The sequence below is a fragment of the Macrotis lagotis genome, chromosome 3 (genome assembly GCF_037893015.1).
Source record: "Macrotis lagotis isolate mMagLag1 chromosome 3, bilby.v1.9.chrom.fasta, whole genome shotgun sequence".
Lineage (NCBI taxonomy): Eukaryota > Metazoa > Chordata > Mammalia > Peramelemorphia > Peramelidae > Macrotis > Macrotis lagotis.
In genome coordinates, this window is record NC_133660.1 from 193,162,726 (window position 1) to 193,183,247 (window position 20,522).

Here is a 20,522-nt window from a genome sequence, read left to right on the forward strand (position 1 = left end):
AACATAAGTTGGAATAGCTGGATCACAGATTAAATGGGAGTAAGAGTTAAAGCTAAGTAGAAGACTGGAAAGGTAGAAAGGGATGAGGTTATGAAGGACTCTGAATGCTAAATGGAACATTTTGTATTTGATGCTACCAATTATAGAAGTCTCGGGTGTGTATTGACTGGAAATGGGAGGGCATGCTATGGTCAGGTCTGTGCTTTAGGAAAATCATTTTGGCAGTTTAATGGAAGATATATTAGGTGGAACCAGGAGTGGGGGCAGGGGTGATGGTAAGGGGAGAGAAAGACTTGAGGCAAGAAGATGAACCAGAAGCTATTGAAATAGTCCAAACAGGAAATGATGAAGGTCTATACCAGGATAGTGGCTGAATGAAGAGGAGACAAACAAGACAAATGAAGGCAGAAAAAAGATTTGACAACAGATTTGATATGTGGGGTGAATGACAGTGAGTATAATGGCTAACTTTTATATAGTGCAAGTTTGTAAAGTCTTTTACATGTATTATCTTGCTTGATCCTCATGTTGATCCTCAACTGTTGAAGTAGATGATATTATTTTTGTTATTATTATTATCAAATAAGGAAACTGAGGCCCAAAGAGTTTAAGTAACTTGTCCAAGGTTAAGCAGCTAGGGTTTGAAGCAGCATCTTAACTCCAATGCTCTCACTCTAAAACACTATATGACCTAACCACACCATGTGAAGACATCTCATGTGATTACAGAAGCTACAATTCTGCTGACTGAAAACACTGATTCTGAAAAATGAGAAGATAATAAATTACAAACATATAAGCAAACATTCAAACATTTCATAAGATTTCAAGATAATATAGAGAAAAATGACTTAGGACTTTTGGATCACTTAGTGACAGCAACTTTGGAGATCCTTCATTTTACAGAGGAGGAAACTGAATTTCAGAAAAATTGTAGTTGAAGTAGAAGTACTAGTAGTGGGGGCGGCTAGGTGGCATAGTGGATAAAGCACTGGCCTTGGAGTCAGGAGTACCTGGGTTCAAATCCGGTCTCAGACACTTATTAATTACCTAGCTGTGTGGCCTTGGGCAAGCCACTTAACCCCATTTGCCTTGCAAAAACCTAAAAAAAAATTAAAAAAAAGAAGTACTAGTAGTGATACTAGTAGTAGTAGTAGTAGTAGTAGTTAGTAGTGGAAAGTAGCAATAGCATTGGTAGTAGTACTAATACTAGTAGTAGTAGTAGTAGTAGTAGCAGTAATAGATAATTATAGTAGTAATAGTAGGAGTATAGTAAGTGGTAGTAGTAGTAGCAGCAGTAATAGTGGTGGTATAGTACTCTAATAATAATAGTAGTAAGTAACAATAATAGTAGTAAGTGACAGGTACCAAAAGTGCTTTACAATAATTATTTCATTTGATTCTCAAAACAACCCTGATAAGTGGGTGCTATTATCTCCATTTTACAGAAGAAGACACTGAGTCAAACGGGTTAAGTGACTGGCTCCTGGTTATACAGCTAATGAGTATCTGAGGGCAAATTGAAGCTCAGGTTTTCCTGAGTTTCCAGTGTCTAATCTGCTGTGACAAAGATCACAGAAACAGCAAGAGTCTAGCTACAGAGTCTAGACTCCAAGGCTGATGTTCTGTCTAAGGAACCATCCAGCTGCCCCTCTAGACACAGCCCACTTTCTGGTACACAATATTGAATGAGTTTTTATAGTTTGGAGTAAGTTCCAGCTAAGTTAGAGAATCCTGAAGACATTTGTAAATGAAAGTAGGAGGGTAACAAATGGCCAGAAATGGTTGAGATCTGCCAGCATGTTTTATGGTGGCAGAACGATCACATTTGAACTATACTGTGTGTAGCACTGGCCATAGAGATAAAAAAAGTTGATAACAGGAAGAGTGTTTGGACCTAACAAAATTCATGCTGGGAAAGGTACTAGTGGCAAGACTAATGCCTACCAGGGTTCCTCTTTCTCCACAACATGGCTTAGGCAACACAGGCAGAAACTCAAACCTTTGAATAGTCATATTGACCTACATGGGGTTGGGACCCCAAGTCTTGATAGATATTCTGAGCTGGTCAGACATGTACCTTATAGAGATGTTACATCAATGGAGGCTAAATGCTTCTACAATCTTGTTGAATATCAAATTTATGACAGGGCTAAATAACCCTTCTTTAGTTAACTGTGCAATAACAGAGTGTCTCATTTTTATCCCAGTATCAAGCCTGAACTAATAGTCTTAGTCAGGTCTGTCTTCCAAAGCACTGAAGGACAAATGTTCAAGATTTTTTTTTAAAAAAGTGAAAAATGGGGGCAGCTAGGTGGCACAGTGGAGGGGTGGCTAGGTGGCACAGTGGATAGAGCACCGGCCCTGGAGTCAGGAGTCAATCCGGCCTCAGACACTTACTAATTACCTAGCTGTGTGGCCTTGGGCAAGCCACTTAACCCCATCTGCTTTGCAAAAAAAAAAAAAAAAAAAGTGAAAAATGTTTAAGTTTGTAGATTATTTCCAAAATAAAGGTGAGCAAAATATATTACTACTGATTTATATGAATCATTTTTTTTAATCTTGATAAAAACATAAAGAGAATGGTCTATATACAAATTTAGAAATTCCCTGATGAAGTTTTTAAAATTAGGTTGATTTTTTTCAGGTTTTTTTCTTAATTTTTTTTTACTGAGAAAAAAAGTTCTATTGACATCTTTTCCTATTTAAATCTTTGTCACTTCCCAATAACCCTCAGTAGTCACCACTCTGGTAATAGTATTTTCTCTTATAAACAAAGAAAAACAGGCAAAACAACAGCAACACTCACAAAAAACAATGAAAATAAAACACAATAATTAAAGTTAAATGATTGAAATGATGATGAACAAGCTTGTATGAAACATTATTCTTTTAAGTAACTGCTTAGTTTTGCTAAACATTTTTTGTTTTCTTCCTTGTTATAAGGGGTGGTTTTTGAGAATGGGAAAGAGGGACAAAGGATCTATTGGGATATAAAGTTTTCATTAAAATTTTATTTCTTAAATAATAAATTGCCTGTAAAATCATTTAGACCTAAGTTTCTGGTTTTTTATTATGCTTTTGAAGTCAATTTTATGGTTTATTCAGTTTATTCTTGAGATTGCATTTGGCTTCTCTATATTTTCTATATATTCATTCATTTCCTTTATATTTTCAGGTTTTTGATTTACAGTTGAATACAGAAATTTTAATAATTTAAAAACCAAGTCCTTTCCACTCATTATGAATGTTTTAAAATTTGTCTCAAAAAATTAGATAATTATTAATGTTATTGCTCTTAGGCCCCCTCTACTCCCTCCTCCCCCAAGAGCATAGATATCAGTTTTATCAGTTCAATAAGGGTGCTTATTTGGTTGCATTTTCCATTTCAATCATCTCTTCTTTGATTGACAATTCTACATTTGAAGATTAATTGAGGATTATTAATTTATTGATTTTTCTAGGTTATTTTTAGTTGCACGTACAGTTCAGTGGTTCTCTTCCTCTCTTCCTCTAACTTCTTGTTGCTATTCAATATGAGAAGCAGCATAGCATTGTGTAATGGAGTGAGCTAAGTTCAGAGACAAAAAGTCTGACTTCAAATACATCTATATGAGCACTGACCTTCTTTTTATAAATAAGTACAAGTAAGAGAGTATATAAGGCATTTTTCAAACCTTAAAGTGCTATATAAATCTATTACAAAATCTTCAATAAAGCTATATGCCAATCAGACAATAATAACAAAATATTAACTTAGTATTTTATGGCTGACAAAGCAGTTGCCTTACAATCCTGGTAGAGCCCAGAATGTAAGAGCTGAAACAGACCTCTTCATTTAATGGAAAGGAAGGCATAAAAGGGAAAAAATGTTTCTCCAAGATCATAATTATGTGCAAAAGCCAGAACCAAGTCTAGTCCAAGATGCATGCACATAATCTTTATCTCCCTTAAGTGTAGGGTGAAAGATGTGGTCTATGGCTGGAAATAATCTTTGAAATACTGCCTATTACTTTCTCCTGTTTCTATCAAGGACTGAATTCAGCATATATTAACATGTAGTTGGATAGTTAGCCCCAGGTCTTGTCTCTGATACGTACTGGCTACGGGTCTCTGGGCAAGTCATTTAATCTCGTGCTCTAGACTACTGTCTAAAGCTGACCTGTTCTGATAATACACGAATACTAAATTCCCCATGAGAAGCTCCCTACAGCAAAGGAATCACAGATCTGATCACTATTCCTACATATGTAAAGCCTAGTTTGGACATATTTAGAAATTGCATAGGTGCTGGGACTTACAAGAACAAAACAGCAAACTGTCACAGAGGCCATCCTAGAGGTCATCCAGTTTAACCTAGATCTACAAATCAATGCCCTTTAAAAGAAAGTTCCAACAGATGATCATCCACTCCTTATTTGTAAACCCCACTTCTGGTGAGGAGGAAATTCCCTCCCTCCCATAGCAGACAATTCCATTTCTGGTTAACTCTAATTGCTAAGCACCTGTAACTTCTATCTGCTACTCTGCAGCTTCCACTAATTCTATCCTCCGTGGCCAAGCAATACAAGTCAAATCCTTCTTTGTGACTGCTTGAGGACAATTCATTAAAATGTCTGTTCTCCTGCCTAAACAATCCTCATTCCTTCAGTCATTCTTCATAGCGTAGCCTCTGAAAATCACTCATCTTGGTTGCTTTTCTCTAGTGATGCTCACCAGGTTATCATTGTCCTTTCCAAAAACCTGAATCCAACACTAAGCATGGTCTGATCAGAGGAAGAATACAACAGGTCTGTTAACACTCTAGTTTTGGCAACATACCTCTCTTAATTACATTTTTATCAGATCACTAAGAATGTGAATACATAATTGAATACAATATCATTTGAAATAGAAAATAAAATAATTGGAGATTTGGAGATCAGGAAAGATCATCCACAGGAAGTGATATTTGAGTTAAACTTTGAAAGAAGGTAAGAATTCTAAGAAAGGGAGGAGAGTATTTATTCACAGTCTTTAAAAAAGGATGAAGAGGGACAGCTAGGTGGTGCAGTGGTTAACACTGGCCCTGGAGTCAGGAGCACCTGAGTTCAAATCCGACCTCAGACACTTAATAATTACCTAGATGTGTGGCTTTGGGCAAGCCACTTAACCCCATTGCTTTGCAAAAACCAAAAAATAAAGGATGGAGATAGGAGACAGGAAAACCGAAATTTGTGCATGGATCATTTAAAAAGATTTTATAAAGATGGGGATTTTTGATCATTTAAATAGTTACTATCCAAGATCTTTAAATTTTCTGAAGCAAATAACTTCATTGTGCTACTTACACAAAGTCCTAGAATGCTACAGGTCTCTTGATTATAGAATCAGATTTGAGTTAGAAAGGAATTGGAAGTCAAAGAATCCAAAGCCCTTATTTCATAGATAAGGAAACTGAGGCTCAAATAGGTTATATGATCCATCCAGAGTCACAGAGTTAAGTCTCTGAGGCAGGATTTGAACTCAGGTTTTTATGACTTCAACTTGATTGTCTAGTATTCTATTCATTTAATCATAATACCTTTTGAGGGGCAGATCCTGTCACCAGAACCATGACTAAATTAGTGTAATAATATCTACAAGCAAAATTTTGTGAAGAATGCTTCCTACCCAGATGATGACATAGAAGTATATAGGCAGCCTATTTAGCTATTATTTCATCAATAGAATTATCTCAGTTAAGAGGCAGGTCTAGAAATTGATTAGAAGTTAAGATTGTATTTGAGAAACCATACAGAATCTTCAACAACCCTAAGCTGCTGCTTCTTGGCACTACAACACTTGGCTTCTCTAAAACACAAGCTTTTTCCCTTTAGGGTCATCTTGCTTTGAAATGTGGAATATATCATGGCCTCAGAAAAATGCAGAAGAGTCTATGAGACAAGAAGATGTAGGGTTGGTTTAAGCAGGCTGCAAAATAATAACTCTCAGTAACTTCTATGCAAGCGTGGTCTGAAAGACATCCTCAAAGACAAAAGCAAGGCAGATGGCTTGAGACTGAAAGATAAAAGAAGAAAAGGTGAATGTTGAACTATGATTTCAAAAATGTTAAAAGAATCAGAAGAATGCCTCCAGCAGATTAGATGGATCCTTTACGGAGAGTTTACTGAAAGGACTTAGAGGGTGAGAGACAGATGTACAATAATCAATTTGTGGCACAGAGTGTGTTAAATTATTACTGAATAATAATAATAATTATTATTAAATTATTAACCTCATCTGGAGTCAATTTATAAATGAAGTTGTAACATCGGAATGCAGTTCTGTAGGCAGTTCTGATGCATTCTTAAAGCATCACCATAGACCAGATTGTATTTTTCCCTTACAAACAATATTCTAGAGTTGTATTATTGGTCGATTTATCAATTAATTATAGATATGACTAATCTCAAAAAGACACAATTGTAAACTTCAATAATAATATAGCATGTATAGTGTAAGCATGAACCATACATACTGATTAGACAAGACAAAACCATTTATGCAATGTCAGACGTATAAATTGCAACTTTTTGACTATGTGCCTCCTAGAAGGTATTTAATAAATGTTTGAGAACATATAGAATCCCTTTAAATGATTCTATTCTATTTGGTTTAAAACTAAATATTAAACATTTAATTAGAAATAATTTTGTTTTCCTTCTGTCTATAACAACCAATCCCTGATATCCCAATACCTTCTTTTTCTCTCCATTTCTTGGCAAAAAAGCAGAAGCATCCAAAAGCATGAACCAGAGCACGAAGTCAAAAGCAGTAAATGTAAAATCTACATATTTGAAGGCCCCACTAATGTAATAAGAGTGAGGAGGAAGAGTAGTTACTTGACAATTACCTATAATGATAGGGAGGAAAGAGTCCTTCAGTATTCTACCCCAGAAAAGGGGCATTGGGAACCATATTTTAGAAAAGACGTTGACAAAGTAAAGGTAGAAGATAGTAATTAGGTGGTACAAGTAAAGGTAGAAGATGGTAAGATGGTAAGAACCATGAGCTTCAGTTCATAGAACCTGGGATGTTTAACTTAGGGAAAAGACTCAAGAGAACATGTTAGGTATTTTCTGTTCTTCATCTCCACTCATAAGTCACTTAGCCCAAGTTAAGACCTCATATAATCCTCTTTCTCTGACCATTGAAATACCTTCTAATTGGTTTCCCTACTTCCAGGCTTTTCTGTTACCCAAACATATTTCAAGTTAACTCCCTTTTTTTGTCATGTTTCAGCTAAATTGGACTTTCTAAAAGTTTCTTCAACTTGGCATTCCATTTCTATTTCTGAGTTTTTGAACAGGCCATCCCAAACCTGGAATGTACTTGTCTTATCTCTTACCTTTCAGAATCATTTTGTTCTTTCAAGGTTTAGCAAAGGTGCCAGCAGTATTGTGAATTCATCACTGATCCTTTATGTGCTCTCCCCACCTCAAAACACCTGGCATTTATTTAACTGTGTACATTCCCTTAAAATAATGAACCTATAAGGCACTGGAAGGCAAGAAATAGTGTCTTTTTGGATCCTCAAGATCCATTGCAATATCAGCCTCATAGAAGGTGTGTGATAAATTATTTATTGACTTGAATTGTCAGTTTGAAAAGATTAATCTATTTGGTTCCAGAAAAAACCTCAAGAGCTAGAATGTTTTTAACCTTATAATGAAGTAAATTCTGATATAACATATGGAAGAACTTCTATGGAATAAGGATGGTTCAATTCCCATTAATAGAAGTGTTTAGTCAGGGGCTGAGTGATTATTTGTGGTGATCTAATAAAAAAGAATTCATTATTTAGGTTGCGGTTGACTAGATGATCTTAACTTCATAAAATGACTATCATATGTTTTAAGAGCTACTAGACAAGAGAAATCTACTACTTAGTTCTTTCACTCTTAAAACTTCTATCAAGAAATCCTGCATATCCAATCAACTGCAATATGTGGAAGGCTTTGTCTTTATTTGTTCTGAGTGTAGAGTGGAGAATAATAGATTTTCTATGTTTATATTGTTATTTGCACGTCAAAGTCATTAGAAATGATATTTTCTATGAACGACTATAAAGTCTGGCAGTTACCATTCTTACTGTAAGAGTACCATCTTAATTAGAATCAATGAATTTTAGAAATGGAAGGGGCCTTTGAAATCACTTAGTTTGACCTCTTGCTCTTTTGATCTGAGAGTTTTGAAAAATTAAGTGAATTTCCTAGTCACCTAGGTCAAAATGAAAGTGCTAGATCTCCTCATTCCCAGTCCATTATTCTAAGTGCATCTAGGTACAGTTTATACCTTATCTTCACAGGAATGACTGCTTTCAGCTCTGTCTCTATTCCTTCTTTCATTTGGCAATACCCTTTTTTCAAAAGAAATTATTTTGCCTTATTTATCACCCCAACTCATTAGCTCTACTTCTTTTAAGTTCATCTAAGACATCAGAATGGCAATAGGATATCATTTGGTCTTTTTGGATGTTTCTCATCTACATCATCTCACAGGCAGAAGTATATGGCCATTGGCCATTGGCACTGGTTTTGCTATCAATACATTTTTTTTAGCAACTTAAGTTCTTTCAAAAAATTTTGCTCCCCCCCCCCCCAGTTAGTAAGAGGATTCCCTTAGGAAAAAAAATCTCTTATAATGCTCAAATCTATTCCTAAATAAACCAAGGCATTTCATCCATTTAATTCTTCTTACTTTCACTGAAATATTATGTCCTAAGTCAGAGTTTTTAGATTTCTAAGATGTTTTAATGTGGTCAAACAAAGTTCATAAAATAATTTATCATCACCAAAATTTTAACCTCAAACTATTGGTTTGTATTCATCTGATAATCAGTATTTGTAAATTCAGAATTACTCTAAATCTTTTCTTTAACCTTTTCTTTGGATCTGTTGAACTTTTAAAATAAATTATCTTTCCATAGTATTTAAAACACATTTAATTAAAAGTTAATTATATGGCTATTCACTAGTCTTTCCTCTATGCAGGCGTGGAAAGTTTAATTACTACTTCCAACATGTCTAATGCTAGTATATCTATTTAGCATTTAAATTAGAAAAATATGCCCAAACAATGAAAATAGGATTTTTTGAAAATAAACTAATGATATCTCACATGAATTTTGAAAAGTTAGTCTTATGTTAATGAGCTTTTCAATCTATGCTGATCACAATTTAAACAAATATTGTTAATTTCACAAGTGTCATATTTTCATATTAAACCAGAGTCTGCTTCTGTTCATCTGAAGAATAAAACAGACCAAGTAATAAATCTTAAATGATAAACCTTTACATATCTTTCCTCCAACATAAGCTTACATTTTGGTGTCTCAAAACAAACTACAATTCCATACTTCAAGCAGAAACTTATTTTGAGTTGAGAAACAATGTGATTCTAGACTTTTGTTGAAATCACTGGATATTTTCCAAATGGACAATGAGACGTTAAATGGAATAGTCTACTTCTCTATTTTCAAAGACAAGGAAATTAGTAAGTTATTAATACCAGTATTACTGTGATGTACTTCAAGCGGAAAGGTAAGTTTGTGAACTCACATGAATCACATGGTTTTTAATTCTGACCTTTTAAAAAGATGTAAAAACATAGATATATAAACATGCAGGCAACATCTGACAAAAAGACATTTTACATGTTTTACATTTCACTTTTATTTATTCTTTGAAACTGCCCATATTGCAGATTTATTTTTTTAGGGGGGGGTTAGGGAATGGAAGGGGAAGAAAAATGGAACTGAGCAGATTCATTTTTTTTTCTATAAAATTATGGTAAAAACTTGCTCAATTTTCTACCTTATTGCTAATAAACCTTACAGGTGCACAGTTTGTCGATTATAACCCCTTAAGGACTGAATGCATACAGCATGCTGCAAGGTACAAGAAATAAGCTAAAAATGAGCATGTAACTTATATCTGGATCACAACAGTACTAAATGCTGGCATATGTTTATTACAACATTGAAATGAATTAAAGAGAGAAATAATTCAGTCCTGAAAGGGTTAAATATAAACCCTAATATATTACTGTTTTCTAACAAAGCTGCCACTCAATCCCACATTACAGTGCTTGAAAACAAAGTAAAGAATCTGGCACAGAAATTAAACACATTTGTTCAGTACTCATCAGAAACAGCTGCTTTTGAAAGAAAAAGTAAATACCTCAGTTAATAGTTGGATATTTTGTTTCATGAAAGACCACCTCTTCCCTCCCTACCCCCAGCTCTTCCTGCCATTATTTGGTTTTAAATGGTTAGCTGGTTTCCTCTGTCAAGACTAATATTAGACATTTTCTATCTGAAAACAGATGATACTAGGTTCATTTTTAAATAACAAGTTGGTTCTCAAATGAGTCTGTGCAGTGAAAGTGAAATAAATAATCACTCATTTTAACTAGAGACTTCAGATGCCAAGGAACAAGAAGTGAGCAGCAGCACATTGACATGAAATTATACTAGTGTTCAATTTTGAAACTGTTTAGAATAGATCTTTATGAGCACTGTTCTCATTTTCTTAGTTTATGTGATAAGTTCAGTGTTAACTACTGAACTAATAAAAACCTCTTTGGAACATGAGCTCAAATTTCTATGTATATTGGCGGAAACTGCACAAAAGTATACAAGGCATACTGCTGAAAAATAGATAATTGAACATAACAGTTATGTTTGTTAAAGGCATTTAACATTCTAATGACAGAGCCTTTATTATGAAAAGGACCAACTCTTAAGAAGAAAAGGACCAACATCAGGAGGAAGCAAAAATTAACATTTAAGTTCTATTAATAATTGAAAATATGTTTAAAAGGGGTACTGATATGGAATACATGCTTCATAAGAATAGAAAACTGAGGGCTAGGTCACAAGTCCACAGAATAATTTTCTTTTTTTTTTTTTAAATAAAGGTAATATTAAAGAAAAAAGGTTCTAACAAAAGGTAAGCTATGACAAAATTCCCATATCCTCCTTATTTTACTTTTCCCTCCTCCCCACCACATGCCCTCCGCATCCCCCCAGCACATAGTACAAAGGCTGGGAAAGACAGGTGGGGAAAAACAAATTTTTGTTCCAAGGAGTTTTTTGAATTTTTTTTTAAATTCCAGGAATACTGTGTATAATATGCTAATGAACAAAGCTGCTGGGGGGAAAAAGGCATTTAAAACAAAAAAAAAGGATAGTTAAATACAAGGCAAAAAATGAAAAGTTTTGTATTGTCTAATGGGGAAAAAATCCAAAAAAAATCAAAAGTATTATTTTAAAGGAGAAAAGCTGTGGTTTCATATACTGGTAAGACACAGTTTGCTCTTAACATTTATCTGTTGTTACTGGCATTAGAGCAAATCCAATATAATTTCATAATTGAATATCAAACCTATTAAATGAAGGAAACTCGTGGACAATTATAATAATAGTACTGAAAATACTTACATGCTTCAAACAAAAACATTGTGTACACTGTGTAATGACTGTAGCCATAAGAGAAAAAAAATTAAGTAGGGCAAAGACAAGTAAACAGTTTGCAAGTGAATGACAATAAACAGTTTAAAACAAAGAAAGATAAGGCCACCATGAGTTCCGCCCTTGGTCACTGAAACAGATAGACGGTGAGTTGAGGCAGTATTCGCTAGTACGAGGAGCTCGCATTTATAACATTGTAGGAGAAAAGGATACATGTAATATAAAAAAGCCTATGAATAATTAGGCAGGTCTATAGTTGAAGAAAAACACAGTGGTACTGATTTAACAACCAAATTGATTTTTTTCCTTTGAAAATGGAAGACAAAATCATTAACATAGTTCAAAACATTTGCAGAGGCACAGCACAAGCAAAATGGGGAATAAGGAAGACAAAAAGCCTAAGGAAGAGAAAAACATCCTGAAAAGGGTCTCCTCTTCCGCTGTTAAAAAAAATGGTAAATGGAAACCTACTGAAAGAGCCTAGGGACCCTGATGGTAATGATTTCTGTGGTCAACACTGCGGGGAATTATGAGTTTGCACTCTGAAGGTACTGTGGCTCTTGTTTTATGGGATAGTTAAAAGCTCACCACAATGCAGAGGTAGTTTTTACTCTAAGTAAGGATGACTGCATTGCTAAACAATATTCTGCAACACTGCACATGCTGTTGTAGTACTCATATACTCGATGGTTTTGCTGTCATCTCTACGAAATGTAACAAATGTGCAGTCAGAGTATAGGAATGGAGACGATGTCAAAATGGTAAGCTTAGAGTGCAAAGCCTACAAAAACCCATGGAATGCAACCAAATTAAATGAAACCTTTTGGGGGATAGATAACATCTGGAAGGGAGAAGAGAGGATAAAGCTGAAGATGACTGGTATTTGAGAAAAGGGTAAAGCAGCAGGGAGTGAGAAAATGGAAGTAAAAGGGATAGGTTACAATTGTATCTTACAACTATCCATTTCTAAGTAACGTATTCCAGCTATTTCAGTTGATCATCTAACAAAAGCATCTTATTATTTTAGGATTACACCAATGTTTGGCCTATACTACTTTAAAAAAAAGATGTAAAGGGAATAAAAACATGCTTTTGTAGAGATTTTTCTCATTATACAATAAGGGTCACCACCTACCAGTCCTACTGGTAGCAAATACTTTGCATGATACTTTTGTCACCAGCCAAGAAGGCAAAAAACACGCTGCCAAATGAAGCCATTGGGAACATTCCACATTCAAAATAAAAAGTTTAACTTACACATAATACAAGTTATGTACAAGATTAGAAGTGAATAAAAACCTGAAAAGATCCTGAACTAATGGTCGCATTTGTGATTTGAAAGGAAAAAAAATAGAAAACCCTTCAAAAACCAACATTTTCTGTCACATGAACAGTAATTAACATGACTAGATGGTCACATATAAGTTCATGTAAATGTTAGAACTTCTTGAATTACCACTATAAATACTTTTTTTTTAAAAAAAAGAAAACACAAATAACTATTGACAATGACGGGAAAATAGAGACTAAGTTAACATACATTGCATGTATTGCAGGCAAGGCAGAGGCATTTTTTTTAAAGCTTTTGCACAGACTTCATATAATCTTAAAAAAAATATGCTGGCCTTTACAAGGTTCTACTTGCTGAAATCAAAACAATTTCAGTTCATAAAAAGTCACAAGACTTCAGTTTAAAAAAGGAACAGTTCCAGCCACAGACCAAAAATATATATATTTTTTTAAACTGGAAGAGTATGGTAATTAGATTATAAAAGTATGGTCAGGTAATGAAACCCGATTATACTTCAGAGCTAAAGCTCAGAGGAAAAAAAAATAAACTATTTGGTAACAAAAGTGTACTATATGTTGTGATACAAAAAAGGTATGGTGAAAATGTACCTTTTACTAAAGCTTATACAAGTTCCTTGGTCCATAAAAACTATGTGATGTTCATTGTTTTCTAAACTTTGTCCCAGCCACATTTCTATTTCTTGCCCATTAAAAAACAAAAACAAAAACAAAAAAACTAAAAACCAAAAAAAAAACCCAGCTGAAAAATAGATTCCCAATAAAGTTTTTATATTTTGACTTTTTTTTTTTATTGTGGCTTCTGCTTTTCCAAATCAGTACTTGTAGGTAACAGGGCTCAAAGAGGATTGCTCAGAATGGACAGTTTTTCTAAGCAGCCACAAAAGCTTTTTCAGTTTTCTTGTTTGCAGCACTGGAGAGTCAGGATAAGTCCTAGGTCACAAGAGTAGTTAGGATACAACTGTTGCTGTAGATGATGTGACATTGGTTGGATTTGTGCTGACATTTGTGTAACTTCCCTCGCTGTTTGTGTTTGATTCATTAGTGGCCATTAGGCTTGAATTGGCTCGAAGGATTGCTCCTGCCGCACTGCAATGTGGTCGTGGCCCTGGTTCCGGTGTGTATGTAAAGGTCAGGCTGGTAGAATAGATAATTCCATCATTTCGGACCAAAGTTACTGGGACTTGGACAGGCTGACGAACCCACCTCCAACCTTCTCGGAATGCAGAAATGTCTGGGACAACACAAAGCATGCTTTCTGCACATCTGCAGAAGGGAAAAATAATACATTTTTAGAAACTCCACAAAATTAATAAAAAAAGCAATCACAATACATTTGATGAAAATATCACTTTTCATTAACAAAAATAGGCCCAATGAAGCAAAGAAATCAAGAATGATAATGAGCTACTACACCTGTACATAGTTTCTGCTTCCACATCCCCAAACCAGACACGTAAATTTGGAGTGAAATTCTGTCCTGTAAGTTCTAGCATTGCTACATCTCCACCACCATTCAACTGTAACACAATCAGAAAACCATTATGAAAAAGGAATATTCTGCAAGCACAAAGAGGACACCAACCAACAAGTTAAAAACAAATACCCAAACTGGATTTAGTAAAGGAAATAAGCTGTGCATTAAAACAAAGAGCTGAAGTAATTCAAAGCTTGCTCACCTGAAGACTTTCTACAACAGGCACAGGTGTTACTGGAGCATGGACAGGTCCCATACCCTCATAGAATGTATATTCTGCCTTATCGGTACTAATGATTGTCCACGAAGCTCCATCATTTATCATCTCTTTATTTGGCTCTTTTGGGCATGGAGTGGCCTGATGTAAAAAAGAATGGTAAGCAGCTGTGAGATATGTGTGTGTGTGTGTGTGTGTATATATATATATATACATATATATATACACACATAAAATCAGATATAATGAGAACTACAAAAGTCACATTAATAGAATATACAGAATTCTGAAGGGGAAAAAACACCAATCACAACTATCTTTCTCTTTTATTCTCCCAACCCCCAAGTTTGGCACTCCTAAGGCATCACCAATTGCAGTACAGCCACCTGACTCAGCCTCTCTGGCAGCTGTGTTTTTAAGTGTCAACTATCTCAATTGATACTTTTCAAAGCATAACAATGAATGACACCTTAACTATTTAATGAAAAAAAAAGGATAATATTTTTAATATGGTTAGATGGATATTTCTTTTCATGAGCAGCCAAAGGAGCACCCATGGTGTTGGCTGCATAATGTTATTTCACAATAAAGTGGAAGAGATTGAGGTTATTCTGGAACACAAGGTTAGGAATTAATATCTCTATCAATATTATGATTAGCAAAAAACATCAAATGCTTTTTCATATAGTACTCCACATCTCCAAAATAATTTAGCTTTTGATTCTTATAATAATAATATGATGTAGGCAACACTATAAAGATGAGGAAACTGAGAAAATGAATTTAAGTGACATGCCCAAGGTTGTACTGTAGTAGATCTAGACCTAGAATGCAAACCTTATGAATTTTAGTTCAGTGCTCTTTTTTTGTACAACACATTGTCAGTGCAATTTTCTCAGTTCCTGGCCTAAGTGTTATTAAAAACCTCTCAACTGATGAACAACCAATTTTCCATATTAAAAGCATTAAATATTCCCTGACAAATTCCAAGGAACTGTAATTTTAAAATAGCTCTGGAAATGGCATCTTTAAAAAGTTAAGTGCGACCATAGAGAAAAAAATCATCGGAATTCGACTGTAATTTCAGATATAAATGCACAAACTTTTTTAAAAAGCTTATGTTTCTTATATAACTTCTTATGGTAAGAACTCTCATCATATTAGTTCAAAATTCTAAAATGTCATATTTTATATTTTTCCCATAAATAACTCACTTGAAATTGGATTATTCTCTCTTGGGAAAGGCACAAATACATTCTTTCTGTATCTTTAAGATAAAATGCACATTTATGTAGCTGTGACACTGGATCATCTGCATCTAGTAATGCAGTCTGTTTATCAACTTTTCGAATTATCTATTTAAAAAAAAAAAGAAAATTCATACGTACACAGAAAAACTTACATTTTTTTTTTTACTATTAGTTAATACCAAAGAAAGCATATACTGTATATACTGCAAGTTCAGTTTATACCCACAGAACTGATAATATTTTCAAAAAATGTTATTTAGGGGAGAAAAATGGAAACACTTCTTGCTTTTATAGTTAGTAAACAGTAGTACTTACCACTTTTCCCTTGATATCTCATAAAGTAGGTTTGGTCAACCATCTCTTCCTCTAGTCTCAACAACCTTTTGAGAATGACTCAACTGTTCACATAATTATGATAATTAATAATATTAAATACAATGGCATGAAATTTTAAGCCATGCTACTTTAATAAATACAAAAATTGGTAATGACATCCAATTTTTTTCATTAACTCACTAATTGGCATAGAATAGTCAGTTAGTCTACACTTAAGCTTACTATAAAAGCAAATTTTTAGAATGCTATTACTTGAGCCTGACTATATCTATTTAAGTGGAAACTGACTAAATAAGTAGCAGGTGCTAAAAAAATTAAATTTGTAATTTAAAAATAAAGCTACTTTATCTCAGAATCCCATTTATATTCAAATGCTCTCTAACACAACTGGATGAGTCTTAAGATTTCCCCTCAATTAGATTTCCCCAATACTGTAAATTGGATATTCCTCAATATTGTAACATTTTGCATGTCCAAATATTTATTCTACAATTAAAGGTAAAATACTTGCCATTCTGAACAGGTATAATATGTGACATTTCAAGATAAATAGTGGAGAGGGATACTGCACTTTGACCAACTGTAACTTTCAGGGTATTCTGCAAATCTAAGTCATCTCAGCCTGTTTAGTTTAGTTTTCAAGTCTTAATGATATAGGCAAATATAACAAGATCCTCTAAGAGAATAGGTGATATCTCTGAGTCAAAGATGATTATAGCTGACATTTATTTCAAATATTTCCTCTGACCAGTCAAATCCTAGTTATACTCCAAAGTCAGTGAGACGTTGAGATAGGACAATGAATACTGAGATCAAGGATAAAGAAAATATAGACAGTATTTGAAGATATTGGACTTCTTTTCAAGTCAGTTCACATGGATATTTTAACCCATAAAAGCTTCATCTGTGTATTTGGTTAATCATATTTAAGGAAGGTATCAACATTATCTTAGAGTTTTAGGAGAGGCAGGGATGTGAAGGGATGTGAAATTCAAAAAAAAATCAATTCAGATGTAAACTGATTTATGAGATTATAAATTGGTTGCAGATGTGCTAATAAAAGCACTCCAAAAAAGCAATGATTTCCAATTTGGTACCTATATGTCAATGACAAGTGAGCTAATAATTTTAAATATTTTAAGCTATCAAGTTCTATAAAGCTAAAATTTTTAGTTAAAAAGTCACATTTTCCTATGTCTTTATATGTCAGATTACAGAGGGAAGATAGTAAGATTTTAAGATTTAGCAAACATTTACTAGAATCTTTAATTGGTTAGAGCAAGTAGTCAAGTGTGTAATATCTTACAGACAAGTCTAATTCACCCTTCTGAGGTCAGGTCAGGTAATCATGGTACATTCAACATAATTACAGTAAATTGACAGCAGTACTGTGATAGCAAAAGCTTTCACTCTTTTCAATATATTCTCTAGGATTACTTTTCCCCCTCAACAATTAAATACCATATAGCCAATATGGATTTAGCTGTCAATAACATTAATACATTTAAAGATAACTTTCAAATGAGTCTGAGACAATTGCTATTTTAAACATATCTTCAAATGATGATGTTTCAAGAACTGCATCAACTAGTAATCCAAACATTAATGTTTTCTCCTTTTAGTATTCCTGCTATTTATTTTAGGTCTTACCGAATCTAATACATAATGTAATTGCTGGAAATTCTAGATCTTATATTTATTAGTTATGCCCCTGTGGACAAGTCCTGTAACCTTTTTGGTCCTCAGTTTCTTTATTGTAAAACAATGAAGCTGGGGTTGATTATCTTTAAGATCTTTTCTAATTCTATCATCTTATGATTTTATCCTGTCTCATCTAGCACTTTGTGTCAAAACAACAAAAAAACCTAACTGGAATAATGATTCAGATGGGGGGGGGGGATAGGAAATTACCCAGGTAATTGCTGTATTGGTTTTTTTTGCTAGTTTGTTTTTTTTTAAATTTTACTATTAGCTCCAGTTTTGCAAAGTTTTATAAAATAATTTGTTTTATGTTCATCAATATATTGTAATGAAATAGCAAATAAAGACAACTTGCAAAACCATGAGACATAGTAAAAGAAACAATCAAATAAAAAAACAAACAGTGCTTACCTCACCTCAAGCTGGCTTCTTTTTCTAGGACAGTGATAAATTAGCATACTGTTTGCTAAGATGTCTCAGAGAATGAAACTTTCGGACAATTTCAGGGAACAAAAAATTGTAGTTACAAAAGAAAGCAGATGTTTTAATTCATAATATATGCCCTTTGCATTATTCTTTTTTAAATTGTCACTTTAAATCACTTAAACAGTATATAAATAACTGTAGAAAAAGGATGGATATATATATATATATATATATATATATATATTTATATCTAAATTTCTATCTGTCTCTTTCGTCTATTGTCTCCTCAGACCTGAAAGTATTCAGAAGGGAGTTTTTTTAAATGCTGTTGAGAAATATAATTTTTTTTTAGGTTTTTGTAAGGCAAATGGGGTTAAGTGCCTTGCCCAAGGCCACACAGCTAGGTAATTATTAAGTGTCTGAGACCGGATTTGAACCCAGGTACTCCTGACTCCAGGGCCAGTGTTTTATCCACTGTGCCACCTAGCCGCCCCAAGAAATATAATTTTTATAATTTAAAATTTTCCTTCCGCATAGACAGCCTTACAAATTACTGCTTGATTTCTCATATTGGGCTATAATTTATCCAGGACTACTAATAGTAATAATCCTTATTACAATATTTCAAGAACTGATGATTTCATTACTCCATGATTATACAATGCAACCACCTATGCCTTTTGGGAGTAGTATCAATGAGATAGATAAAATTTCCTGACAACTACTAGCATATGTAAATGAATACTAAAATGGCAAACAGATTATCTTGCAGATAAATCTTAAAGTCAACTTTTTCTAGCCTAGACTGGTAAGACTTGCCCATAACTTCGGTTCCACTTTTTGGGCCTTCAAGGACTCCATACCATGATGAAGCACTGGAACAGAAGGGGACAAAGATATAGGGCCAAAATGCTTTAATCTTAATAGACAATAAAGAGAAGTTAATCTCATGTTCATTTATTTAAGAAGGGTTTATTAAATCCTAGGTTCTGGGAATAGATGCTATGACGAAAGGCTACACAGTCCTGTCCTTGGAAACTGTTAAGTCTTTCATAATTTCCTCTGGAACCATTTAATGTTTTTCTAAAAACACAGGTAAATGTCTCCTGAGTTGAATTTGTTGAATTGAGTCATTTTAGTAGAAAACATTGCTAAGCTAATTTTATTTTAAAACAATATATTTCCTAAGATGGTCTAGTCTTACGACCTAACTAGAATTTCTATATTTTTGAATAACTGGAATACCACTCCCAAAAGGAAATATTATCTGTAGTGAATAGACTGAATACAAAGCAGAATTAAGCATTAGGGAATTTATAAATACAACTTATAGTGCCCTCTACTGAACAGATTTAGTTATTCACTCACTATAAAATAAAGTACACACACAAACACCACAAAAACAAGTTATCTATGAAAAAATACTATATGTTCTATTACAAATGTCCATAAATCTATTTATTATTTTACTACTGTACTCTTATCAAAGCAAGTAACTAGTATGCATCCATGTGGCAACCCAACCGGAATTTGGTCATTTGTTTGCTGCAAAAAATTATTCAGTTTATAAATTACTAAAGTAAAAGTGGAACTCTACCAATCTTGGGAGTGCCATGCCTGTAACTGAACACACAAGTTTGACCGTCTGTCCATAATGAATATAGCCATCTCTCACTGTGAATTCTTCTCCTTCTGATTCATCATCATCCACTGTGGAAAAAAAAATCAAATTCTGTCATGTTAGAATGTATTAAATTTTCATGAAGATTATACTCATTAATTTTTGTTTTTTATTATTTTTAAAAAGGAATTACAAGGTTCACAATGAAAAATATTGAAAACATGTTTATACTCACAGAGATGAATATAAAATGCTCCCCACTGTTGTGAACTGGCATGGAAATTCCCTCCTTCTACATGTAAATATCGGGTGCTGACTGTTTGTGACCGAAGTCGATTAAATAATGCCACTTTTGTTCCTGAAGCTATGCATACTGTGAGTGAAAAAAATTTCTATCATTATATCTTCTTAGCATTTATATTACATATTTAGGTCTTATTTTAATGAATAAATAGATTTTGCAAAAATGTTCAGAAAATGTCACCATTTTAGAGTTTTTTGGATAATAAAACAGGTGGGAAGGAAAGTTATCAATTCCAAAATGATAAATCTCCCAGTTATTTATAGAACTGGTAACAAATATTATGTAGCACAGCAACTGTCATCGTTTATATTTTAACTTAAAAATTGAAACAGATTCAACAACTGCTTGAGTTAAATACAGGGCACTTTTTTCTCATTCAATGGAAAAT

The 20,522-nt window shown here is 33.6% G+C and overlaps 1 protein-coding gene across 9 annotated transcripts in view; it reads right to left on the reverse strand.

The window, feature by feature from the left end:
• Positions 1-2,577: 2,577 nt before the first annotated feature.
• The window catches only part of RBPJ (recombination signal binding protein for immunoglobulin kappa J region), a 220,490-nt gene continuing 202,545 nt past the window's right edge, over positions 2,578-20,522 (reverse strand). For 5 of the 9 annotated variants that reach the window (XM_074229670.1, XM_074229668.1, XM_074229667.1 and 2 more), the window contains 6 exons: positions 20,066-20,203; positions 19,807-19,919; positions 15,711-15,851; positions 14,482-14,637; positions 14,219-14,322; positions 2,582-14,068 (listed from right to left, as the gene is read on the reverse strand). In XM_074229670.1, the coding sequence (XP_074085771.1) occupies positions 13,753-14,068; positions 14,219-14,322; positions 14,482-14,637; positions 15,711-15,851; positions 19,807-19,919; positions 20,066-20,203 (968 nt within the window). In that variant the 3' untranslated portion in view covers positions 2,582-13,752. Of the gene's footprint in view, positions 14,069-14,218; positions 14,323-14,481; positions 14,638-15,710; positions 15,852-19,806; positions 19,920-20,065; positions 20,204-20,522 lie in introns of all 9 variants that reach the window. The other 4 variants (XM_074229664.1, XM_074229665.1, XM_074229666.1 and 1 more) reach the window with 2 other exon arrangements.